Source organism: Rattus norvegicus, chromosome 7 (genome assembly GCF_021556685.1).
Source record: "Rattus norvegicus strain SHRSP/BbbUtx chromosome 7, alternate assembly SHRSP_T2T, whole genome shotgun sequence".
NCBI classification, from domain to species: domain Eukaryota; kingdom Metazoa; phylum Chordata; class Mammalia; order Rodentia; family Muridae; genus Rattus; species Rattus norvegicus.
This window is the reverse complement of record NC_141540.1, coordinates 142,290,991-142,303,000: the sequence shown is the minus strand read 5'-3', so window position 1 is coordinate 142,303,000 and position 12,010 is coordinate 142,290,991. Positions and strand designations below refer to the sequence as shown.

Here is a 12,010-nt window from a genome sequence, read left to right as displayed (position 1 = left end):
TACAGTCTTTAAAATCTCTGTACTCCTGCCTCCCTCTCAGGGAAATCCCCTCGATGAGCAACCCAAAGTTCCACTGTCCTGTCCCTGGAGGCTGAGCCACTGGATACAGCATCTATAAGTGCATGGTTGACCCCTTTCATCATTCCATAAACAAGGAAGGAGGACAGATGGACTTTTATAGGACACCCCCCACCCCTGACATTGACAACTGGTTCCTTCTTGCTCTTCGCTACCCTAATTTGCACCTTGTACCTAGCAGCTACCAATACCCCAAGCTCATAAACCTGATTTAGTAGTGATTAGGGGTTTGAACCAATCCAGTCCCCCAGTCCCCACCAAATAAAAAGGGGAAAAGCTGAGCCACGGTTTGGTCAGTCCCGTGGTCCCCGTTCTCCTTCCTCTCCAGGGATCCACCTCTGCCTCCCAAGCCATGTCATGCCGAAATTTCCAGTTGAGCTCCAGATGTGGCAACCGGAGCTTCAGCTCATGTTCGGCCATCATGCCCCGGATGGTCACCCACTATGAAGTGAGCAAGGTGCCCTCTCGGCCCGGGGTTGGCGGGGGCCTCCGAGCCCTAGGCTGCCTTGGCTCTCGGAGCCTATGCAACGTGGGCTTCGGGAGACCCCGTGTGGCCTCCAGATGCAGCATGCCAGGCTTCGGGTACCGAGCGGGAGCCGCCTGCGGATCTCCCGCCTGCATCACTCCTGTCACCATCAACGAGAGTCTGCTGGTCCCCCTGGAGCTGGAGATTGACCCAACGGTGCAAAGCGTGAAGAGAGATGAGAAGGAGCAGATCAAGTGCCTGAATAACCGATTTGCATCCTTCATCAACAAGGTAAGGGCAGCCAGGGTGGGGCGGGGCGAGGACTGCGGCAGAGAGCATCCTGGATCTGTTCTGTATGGAGGTTCGCCCGTGGGCCTCTTATGCATTCCATGCCCGCTCGTGACTGAAAATGCCTGCTTCCCAGTCCACACTAGCTTGAAATTTGCAGCTCTCCTCCAGCCTCTGTCCCGGGTTCTTGGGTTACCGGTGCATAGAACCGTGCCCAGTCCAGGCCCTTCCGCACTCCTCTCTTTGTGAGAATATGACCTTTCTCAGCGTGCCACCTGACAGATCATCAAGCTTGTCAGAGGGCAGACTGTCAGAGAGACTCCCAAAGCTCCGGAGCTAACTAACGGCCTTCCGCCTGAGGAATAAAACTGCCTCCCGTGTACCTGAGCTGTCCCCAAACTCTTAGGCCTGGAGGCGGAGATCATAAACACCACGAATCCCAAATTTTCCATCTGTTTAGACCTGGGGTGAGGCAAAAGCGGAGCAGAGTTCAGAGCACAAGGTGGCTGTTACCCGAGTTTTGCACTTGGAAGCCCCCAAACCAAAGCTCTGGGGAGCTTTGGACTTGATACCTTTAGGTACACTGAGCTGGCCTGTAACCCCTAATTCCCCTGGGTTTGTTTCTATACCCTAGAGACTCAGAGTCCAGGCCAAGCATTTGGCTATTGTTTCTGGAAACTCCAAGGATTGGGGCAAATACCCTGAATCCTGGTAGAGCCCACTCCCTTACCCGGAACCTCTATGGAAGCTGATCACAGCCCAGCCTCAGGGATTTTGCTGCCTGGTTTGGGGATAGACAGATGATACGGTGGGAGACTCAAAGGAGGTGATTTACAAATGTGCCTGTGATGCCAGGCATGGTGGTACCTGCCTGTAACACACGGGAGGTAAAGGCAAGAGGATCTGAGTTCAAGGTCATCCCCAGCTACATAGTGAATATAAGGTCAGCCTGAAATACATAAAACCCTGCATCAACCCCCAGCCCCCAAAAACACAGGCCAGTAACATGGATCAAAGGGTAAAGTCAGTTGCTGTCAGGTCTGATAACCTGAGCTAGATCCCCAGATGTGGGAGAGATCTGACTCTCCCACATGTGTGTGATAACACATCACACACACACACACACCACACTCACACACACACATATCACACACACACACACACACTCACATACACTCATACATCATACACACATACATACACAGGCACACACATACATACACATGCACACACACACTCACACACACAGACACACACACATCACACACACTCATACATCAAACACACACATACATACACACACATACATACACATGCACACACACACCACACTCACACACACATATCACACACACACACTCACACACACTCATACATCATACACACACATACATACACATACACACACATACATACACATGCACACACACTCACACTCACACACACACACAGACACACTCGTGCAAATGAATGAAAGGAGCTGGTCCATCAACATTATTTTACTTTTCAAGTCTGTTATGTTTTGGTTATAAACACTCCATGGGGGGGGGGGCTCGCCGTGAGCTTCTATTAGGCTGCTGCTGCAGCTGCTGACCACAGCGGAGTAACATCCCCTCTGCAGCTATCTTAACAGGTTTGCTATAAGAAGCCCATAGCAAGGCTACGGACCATACTCTCTCTGTGTGCCTGTGACTGGTGCACAGGTGACCAGATCAACTCATGCAGCTGCTTCCTATCTTGAGCCCAACCCACAAAAATGTAAGAGGTAGACCACAGCCTGCATTCCTGGGAGTCTATGTCCTTCAGATGCCTCTACATAAAGTGGAGCATCAGAGACAGACAGAGTCAGCAGAGCTGGGGCACAACTCCTGACCTGACCTGACCTGTGCCCTTAGACCCAGGCATTGATGTGTGGGTGTGCTTATGGCAAGGAGAGAGAGGCCCACAAAGGGAGGAGGCTTGACCCGGGTCATGGGGCTTCCGAGGGGTCAGCCAGAGAGCTGCATGTGGCCAGCCCCATGCATTTGCAACGGCAGCCCTTCTGCCCCTTCTGACTACTGAGGGGGAAGGTGAGAGTCCTTTAAGGTCCCTAAGCCCAAGGAGACACAAAGATACATCCCTTTGGGTGTCGGTCTCTGCAGAGACCTGGTGATGGTCTATGGGTCCTTTCTACATGGTGACACCCGTTCTTGGGGGCAGGTGAGGTTCTTGGAGCAGAAAAACAAGCTTCTGGAGACCAAGTGGAACTTCATGCAGCAGCAGAGAAGTTGCCAGAGCAACATGGAGCCACTCTTCGAGGGCTACATCTGCGCCCTGCGGCGACAGCTGGACTGCGTGTCCGGGGACCATGGCAGACTGGAGGCTGAGCTCTGCAGCCTCCAGGAAGCGCTGGAGGGTTATAAGAAAAAGTAAGTGGCCTCTACCTTCATTCTGCAGAGGGACTAGAGCAAGAAAGCCGCAGAAACAACTGCGACCCCCGTCTCCTCACCTATAAAGCGGGGAACTCGACGGCAAAACAATTAAGTAGTGTAGAGCATCCATGTTGTCACCAACCATGGAAGCCCTGGAAAGTGTCTTTGCCCTGTCTCCCTTCCTTCCTCCCTGCTTGAATGGGGACTTTGAAAGACCTTGCTGCAAAAGTTCTCTCACCTGCCACTCATGGAGCCCCAGGGCTGCTCCAGCTACATTCCTAGCTGGGATTCCATTCTGCCAAACCCTTTACACACCAAGAACTATGTTCTAGTCCCCAGTGCTATTTCCTCTCTGATCCTGTGGCTCCTCCTCCCTCCACTGGACGAGCCTCCTTTCAGGAGTCCCTCATCCCCACCCAGACATCACAGCTCACGTCCTGTCTCCTGACAGACATCTGGCTTCCCTGTTGTCCCCTAGAGGGACTGTGGGTTTCTGTTGTCCGTCCCATCTCACCCACTCTCCAGAAGACAGGTCCTGAACTTGCCACACAATGTTCATGAAATGTAGACCCCCAGCTTATAGGAAGCCCAGAGAGAGAACTTGTTATCTGGAAGATTCTGGGGCATGTCCGCTCAGAGCCTCATAGAAACAGGGCATGGGGTGGGAGAGACATGTTTCCATTGAGGAGAAATGGTACAAGAAGATGGGACACAGAGCGTGTCAGTAGAATGGAGCCATGTTGGGGGACATGACTGTTAAGTGTCAACAATTGGCCTTCTTGGTGACAGGCACTGTGCTAGGATGTAGTGTCCCACCCCTACCCCACAGCACCAAAAGCCTTTATACTTACATGTGAATAAGTGGCAAGAAGAACCACAGAAGAGAGAAGAGACAAGGAGTAGGGATAGGGGACATGTTTGGACCACGTCCTTGATAGATAATTTTTCTTCCAGTAGACCCCTTCTTCTAAAAGATACCAAAAGCCTGGTATAATGGTGCATATCTTGTAATACCAGCACTCAGGAGGCTGAGACAGAACGATTGTGAGGTTTGGGCTACCCTGAGCTACATAGTGAGTGAGATCAAGGGTTACAGAGTAAGACTCTATCTCAGAAACTCCTTTTATCTATTCACTGAAGGCCACTGTAGACTTGAAGAAAAATGAAGGGAGGGAAGGGGAGCAGACGAGTGCCAGGCAGGTTGTGGGGGTGAGCAAAGGTCAGACTCAGAGGGGCCATGACTTCCTTGAGAAGTGCATAGCAAGGCAAGTTTAGACTGGCTCACAGCTCAAAATGAGATTTAGGGGTTTTAAATATGAGGTCCTTCTGGCACATCAACCCCAAGGGAAGAGTCTTGCACAACGCTTGTCGCCGCCAGTGCATTGTCAGAGGACATCCCAGGTGTCAACTAACTCATAAGAGGCTTTTGAAACAGGCCTGGGTTGCCCCCGTTCTACCGGGGATACCCCTGTGAATAATGGGGCCTGAAAACTCATTGCCCCCCACCCAGTTGGGTTATGTCTAGTGTGTGACAGAGTGGGGATTTGAACTCAGACAATAGCTCCAGACCTCCTTATCAAAGCTAGGGAGAGCTTTGCTAAACCAAAGAGAGGTGGGCACCAGGAGCACAGGGATGTTTCCCTGGACTGGCTCTCCTCACCAAACAGTCTCTGTAGCCATGTTGAACCCTCGTTCCCATTCCCTCTGCCTTGGGGACAGTGTGTGGGCTGAGGAGCCCCTAGGAAGTGGGAGGGGTACACCTGGGCGTTTCTGTGCTCTGGTAAGTAGGTAATTGCTACCTCTGCCACTGGGCTTCAGGTGGGGGCCAGACATACCCTGCAGGCAAGGAAGAGGCACAGGGTCAGCTGGGAATCTCCTTGGGACTACAGCCACCTCAGAACAGCTTGGGAAAGATGACCTTTCTCCCATTTCCAAAGGAAATGGTTAGATGAGGGGGCTTCCTCCTTAGCAAGAGAATGAGGTAGTATTGAGGACCTCAGGGTATGAAGCATCATAGAACCAGGCTGCTGGCGGTGAGAAGGGGCAGGATGAATGGTAACCGAGGTGTTCGGGTGACAAGTGTCTGTCCCCAGAGGGAAAGAGTCATAAGGATCTGGAGAGAAGGCCAGAGCCCCCTGAGAGGACTCTTCCAAACTCTACACCTTGATTAAAACGATGCTCCCCCTCCCCATAGGTATGAAGAGGAACTGTCCCTGCGTCCCTGTGCTGAGAATGAGTTTGTCACCTTGAAGAAGGTGAGGTGGTGCATAATGAAGCAGAGAATCCAGATGTCCATGCCCCAAGGCCCACAAATAAGTTCCTCTCCCTTGGCCTCTTGTGCTGACCCTGGAAAAGAAGGTCTGATGCTCCACTCAGCTCCAACCTGCCTAGAGACAGGGACCAGCCTGATTTCCACATGCCCTCCTGCCACCTTACATGGGCTCAGAGCCGGGGAATGGCTGTGAATCTACCTACCCAAGCACCTGCCTGCCTGCCCGTATGGCTTACCCCAAGCTAACTACACAGTTCCAGGATCCCCTGTGCAGGAGCTGTGGGGAGCCCCTAGCAATCCCTCTACATCCTCCCCATGGGGCTCACGCTCAGTCCTTTTCTCCTTGCTGGCCCCATCACCCTTTGCCTCCACCTGGGCTCAGAGAAGAGCCTGAGCCCACAGCCGTCCCTGCCATCAACTTGCCCAGGCTTGTGCTAGTGTCGGGCACGGCTGTGCACACCGCTGATCCAGGTCATGGTCTGTCACTGTGTTACAGGATGTGGACACAGCCTTCCTGGTGAAGGCTGACCTGGAAACCAACTTGGAGGCTCTAGAACATGAGATTGAGTTCCTGAAAGCCCTGTTTGAGGAGGTATCCATGGCCACTTAAGGTCTTCTGGGTGATCTGTCAGGCAAATTCCGGAGGGACACGGGTGTGCAGGAGAGCCAAGGCAAACTCTAGAAGGACATCTCAAGCACTCCGGGAGCAAGACTCCCCAGAGTCATATTATCCAGATAGATGGTTTTCAGGTCTCCCCTAGAGAAGGTCTGGGTCACCACAGCAATAAGGGGCAAAGACAAGACAAGAAGCAGACTGGGGACTTCAGGCCGGGAGGAGCAGGAACAGTCATAGGACATCTGAGTGGGCTCCTCTCATGGCTGTGCCCTTGGTGCTCACTCCTCCTTTGTGACCTCTTCAGGAGATCAGCCTGCTTCAATCTCAGATCTCGGAGACTTCAGTCATCGTGAAGATGGACAACAGCCGGGATCTGGATGTGGACGGCATCGTAGCCGAGATCAAGGCCCAGTACGATGACATCGCCAGCCGCAGCAAAGCAGAAGCAGAGGCCTGGTACCAGTGCAGGGTAAGGCTGGGGTGCAGAGGGGCTGGGAGAAGCATCACAGCAGAGGGGGCAAAGGCAGGGAATGGGGAGAAACAGAAGACAGGGTCTCAGTGCTCTCTGCCTCAGAATAGCTAAGGACCTAACAAGTCTGGGCCACTCCGCAGCACCCAGGGACCCACAGAAACCTCAGCTCTGCTGTTTCTGCCAGGTCAGGTCTCTGCAGAGCAGGACCCCACAAACAGGCCAGCCTTGTCACCAGGGTGCCAGGTCCCTAGCTCTGTTTATCCACAGACTCTGTAGAGCAGCCCTCTAGGCAGCATTCAATCAGTATAATTGGTGTTGGTGGCAGAGAGGTTTCTGAGCTTCACAGTGTAGGTGGAGGCCGCTGGCTTGGGTGTTCCTGGTGCTGGAACAGAAACAGTGATTAAGGGTGCTCCAGACTCAGTAATTAGGGGCTCGCTGAGAGGACAAGGGGAGCCCTGGGGCAGCTGGATCTAACAAGTCATGTCATCTCAGCCTCAATGGCTTGTCTGTGTAATGCAGTGTACATGCGCTCACACACTAGCTCCCACATTCAGCAACTGTCCGTTGAGAATCTCTCACGTGCGGAGCACAGAACATGGAGCTGCAGATGCAGCAGGAACGGGGATGGGCAGTAAGCCTGCCTTCCGCCATTTTCCTTCTTGGAGACAGAGCAGAGGGCAGGCAATAAACATGACAGACAGGAGTACCAGCTCGGAAGAGGGGGGTCACACACACACACACACACACACACACACACAGCACATACACACGCACACCACACACCACACATACACATACATATACACACACACAGCACACATACACACACACCACACACCACACATACACATACACATACACACACACAGCACACATACACACACACACCACACACCACACATACACATACACACACAGCACACATACACACACAGCACACACACACACGCACATACCACACACCACACACCACACATACACACATACAGCACACATACACACACAAAACACACAGACACACACCACACACTCACACACATCACACCACATACACACACCACACATAGCACACACACACATAGCACACACACACCACATACCACACATACACCACACACCCACACACACACACCATACACACACACCACACACAGCACATACACACACACACACACACACACACACACACACACAGCATCGCCATGAAGAGGGTAAGGGAGGGTGACCCACAGAGGTGCTGTGGAGTGTGGCTTTAAATAGGATAGCAGGAGACGGTGACAACAGATTGTCCCTGTCTGAAGGAATCTAAGATCCCATCAGGAAAGACACTGGTCCAGTCACACCTAAGCCCATGGGAACACTTGGCAGTTTCCAAGGACAAGCAGAGGCTTCCACAGATGACAGGAGGGGCAGCACATGGAGTCTGAACAAATAGAAACATTGACATTTGTCCTGCTCTCAAAGGACACACGATGCTTATAAGCAGAGAGCAGGAGGAGGACCGCTAACTTAGTATTTTTTTCCACTTTGAATCTGATTTCTGATTGTTGTTTTGAAGTTAGCCAAAGCAAGGCATCATGTTGTTTTGGTTTTGACTGTCCAACTCCAGGGTGAACATACAGTCCTTCTAAAATCCTCGGGACATAGAAAATGGGAATACCCCTCAGCAGAGCTCAGGCTCTGGTGCAGAGAAGGAACCAGATTGAAAAGGAGGAATCTAGGAATGTATGGAACAGAGACTGGGGCTGCGGGATATAGGAACAAGGAGCAGACACACAAGGCCCGTGGCATCAATGAGAACTGGAAAAGGAATGGGATGTGGGATAAGTATAGTCATGGAACATGTAGGCCAGGAAGAAATGGGATGCAGGATAGGTATGGTCATGGAGCACCTAAGCTAGGAAGAAACAGGATTCAGGATAAGTATGGTCATGGAGCACCAAAGCTAGCAAGCCGATGGACAAGAGGCTGGGGACAGTGAGGAAGGGGCCAAGAGATGCCACAGTGAAGGGCTGGGTTCTCACCTCTCTGTCCAGTATGAGGAGCTGAGGATGACAGCTGGGAACCACAGTGACAACCTACGAAACCGCAAGAACGAGATCCTGGAAATGAACAAGCTAATCCAGAGGCTTCAGCAGGACATCGAAACAGTCAAAGCCCAGGTGAGGTCCCAGAGTAACTGGGAGAACCCAGCAGAGGTCCACTTTCCTGCTGGGCCATACAGGGCAGGACAAACCTTGTCAGTGAGGAAGAGAGATAAGCCTGTTACACCTTGTGTCACAGGAAGCAAGCTGCCCATGAGCTGCATGAGCAGCCCCACAAAGTCAGGTTCCCCGCTGTCAGAGAAGCAGCGATTCAGAGGACCGAACCCAGGCTCTCACCCTGTGATCCTGACCTTCACATGACTAAGTTGCTTATTAAATTAGACCCACTCAATTCTCCTAGGCTTGTGAAAACCAGCCAGGCACTACCATCTATTTATTAGCCAGAACCCCACCCCTGCCTACCCCGGCCACACTTCCTCTGTGTGTCTAGTCCCAGTAACACCTTCCTGTGCCCTCTCCCCAGCGATGCAAACTCGAGGGAGCCATTGCCCAGGCAGAGCAGCAGGGGGAGGCTGCCCTCTCTGACGCCAAGTGTAAACTGGCAGGGCTGGAGGAGGCCTTGCAGAAGGCCAAGCAGGACATGGCTTGCCTGCTCAAGGAGTACCAAGAGGTGATGAACTCCAAGCTGGGGCTGGACATCGAGATCGCCACCTACAGGCGCCTGCTGGAGGGCGAGGAGCACAGGTGAGCACAGATGGGTACCAGGGTGGCTGTTATCCTGCCTCCCTAGGGCAGCTGCTGCTGCTGGCATCCCACAGTCTTGGGAAGCAAAGCACAATCTGCCACCCCCTTACCCCTCCTTAACACAGTGAGGGCAGAAAGCAGGGCTCCCTTCAAGGCAGGAACCTGAGCTCTTTTCCCTTCTTTCTCTAGGTTGTGTGAAGGCATCGGGCCTGTGAATATCTGTAAGTAGCTGAGTCATGAATCCTGGACTCTGGGTCCGGGGTTTTGGTAAAATTCCCCGGGGTGGAAACTCACCACATTCCACCCAGCCCTCCGGAACCTCTCACATCCCCACGGAATGTGCTTGACTGCCGTACTTCTGGACGGGTGGAGAAAATCCAGCAGGGCTGCCCACCCAAGTCACCACCTGAACATAGGAGGTGCTGCTGGAGGGTTAGCAGCAGGGTCAGGAAAGAGGTGCAAGGTGAGGAGAGTCAGTGAGGGGAGTCGGGCGTTAGTCCCAGCTTCACCAAGGCTCCAGGGAAAGACGGGTGCTTCCAAGCACTGGGTGTGATTAGAAAGGATAGATGGATCCTTGGAGGCAGGTAGAAGTGCTGGGAGTTTCAGAGACTGGGATGGCCCAGAGGAGGGGATGGTCCCCGTGGGGCTCTAAGCATGCTTTCTTGTCCCCACAGCTGTCAGCAGCTCCAAAGGAGCCGTTCTCTATGAGCCCTGTGTGGTGGGCACGCCCATGCTGAGGACCGAATACTGCACCGGGGCCACCGGTGTCCTGAGGAACAGTGGGGGCTGCAGCGTGGTGGGCACCGGTGAACTCTACATCCCCTGTGAGCCCCAAGGGCTCCTGGGCTGTGGAAGTGGGCGGAGCTCCAGCATGAAGATGGGGGCAGGAAGCAATTCATGCAGCCGCTGATGTTAGCGCTACTCGCTACTGGGAGTCTAAAAACCCTGGATATCACATTTCTACAGGTCTAAAAATCAGAATATTCCAAAACTCTCCCTTCCCACACCAATTACACATTGCCCTAGGATACTCCTGGGAGCTGAGCTACTCTCAATCCCCGCTCTACCCTACGATATTCCTGCGAGCTGAGATATTCCCAGCCCTGCTCACATCTTCAAAGCCACCCTTCACATATCTAGATGCAGACCCCAAGCTGGACACAGAGTTTGTGGGGACACAGACAAGGGGACTTTACTGTCTCTGTCACTTGGGGTAGCAAGTCAACTCTAATATGGTCAAGAGAATGGCTATAGTCTTACCACTTCTCTCCCAGGAGAGATGGCCAGCTGGACACACTACAGCTTTATCACGCAAAAGGCTCCATACCACTTCCCTCACAAAGCCAGCCCAAACTCAAGCCTCCCCACTCCTTTCCCCCTGGCTCTCAAATACCCAAGAAAATGGAACTCATAGCACCCACCTGAGGCATGCGGTATTACATATGTGTAAAAAAAAAAAAAAGTCAAAAGGTGACTCCCCAATCACATTCTGAATCTCAAAACTGAGATCTACAATCAAAGCTTCAGGGTCACTGGGCACTGTGTCTCCTGAGCTTCAAGACTCTAGAATGTTGGATAGTGTGTTGAGCTCAAAGTAAAATACAGTGCTCATTGGCAGCTAATGGTGAGACGTGCCTAAAATGGTGCACAACAAGGTTTCTTCTCAGAGAGAGAAGTTTGGTTACTCTGTCTTGGACCCAACCCTGCCTACCTCTGTACATAGCACTGCTTCCTGCCCCCTCTCATTTAGTCCCTGTAGCTTTGGGCCTTGGGTCAAATAGGAGCATGGTTCACCCATACAGTGGAGTGGGGCTGCCCCTGTCACTTGGAGGCTCGTTTAGGATCTGAGAGAGGGAAGAGATGCTAGGTTAACATACAAATCCTGTCAGCCTGGAGTCCAGGTTCTCTCTGAGGAGTCTCTCAGTTGTCTGTTTCCAATAAACTGACCCTGTTCACACTCTAGGAACCAAACTGTCTCACCCTGCTCGGTGTGGGGTTGTCATAAAGGTAAGGGATTTCATGAGGAGCCTTCAAGGACTGCAGTCTAGGGACAGAAATGAAGGAGTTACATTTGTGGGAAAACTTCACATACATGATATGGGAGTGGCCTGTGGGATAAGCATGACATAGTATGGCTCATACCAAAACATGTACATCACACAGATGCAAGACCCTTTTCGTGCTATGTACAGCACGTGTTATGCACAGCCTCCCCATTCCATGGACACGCACTCGTGCACGTACAAACACACACACACACACACACACACACACACACACACACACACACCTAGAGGTGACCCATAGGGCCCTCATCATGCTTGGTCAATATTATCGTCTCCCATCGCTACCATTCGTCCCCATGGCCTCGGAGCTCCCACCTGGGGAAAGCTTTGGAAATGAGTGGCATCTGGCCTGGGAGGAGGATCAGGACACTCCCCTAACCTCTCCTCATTTAAGGAGCCTAAAGACTTGAGACAAGCCTGGAGGCCAGCAGTCCCACCCTTCATGAGGCCCTAGGCCCCTGCTGACTGCATTGACTTCAGAGTTCACCCCTCGTCCAGAGAGTTTTCTGTTCCTTGTGATGACCCCTGCTGGAGTCAGACCACTCCTCCTCC

The 12,010-nt window shown here is 52.5% G+C and overlaps 1 protein-coding gene across 1 annotated transcript; it reads left to right on the top strand.

Annotated features, from left to right (window-relative positions):
* Positions 1–499: 499 nt before the first annotated feature.
* Positions 500–10,302, top strand: Krt82 (keratin 82). Its single transcript, NM_001008803.1, is given in 9 exon segments — positions 500–835; positions 3,032–3,240; positions 5,438–5,498; positions 6,012–6,107; positions 6,436–6,600; positions 8,640–8,765; positions 9,172–9,392; positions 9,582–9,613; positions 10,067–10,302. Coding segments are annotated over 9 exon segments (1,482 nt in total).
* Positions 10,303–12,010: the final 1,708 nt, after the last annotated feature.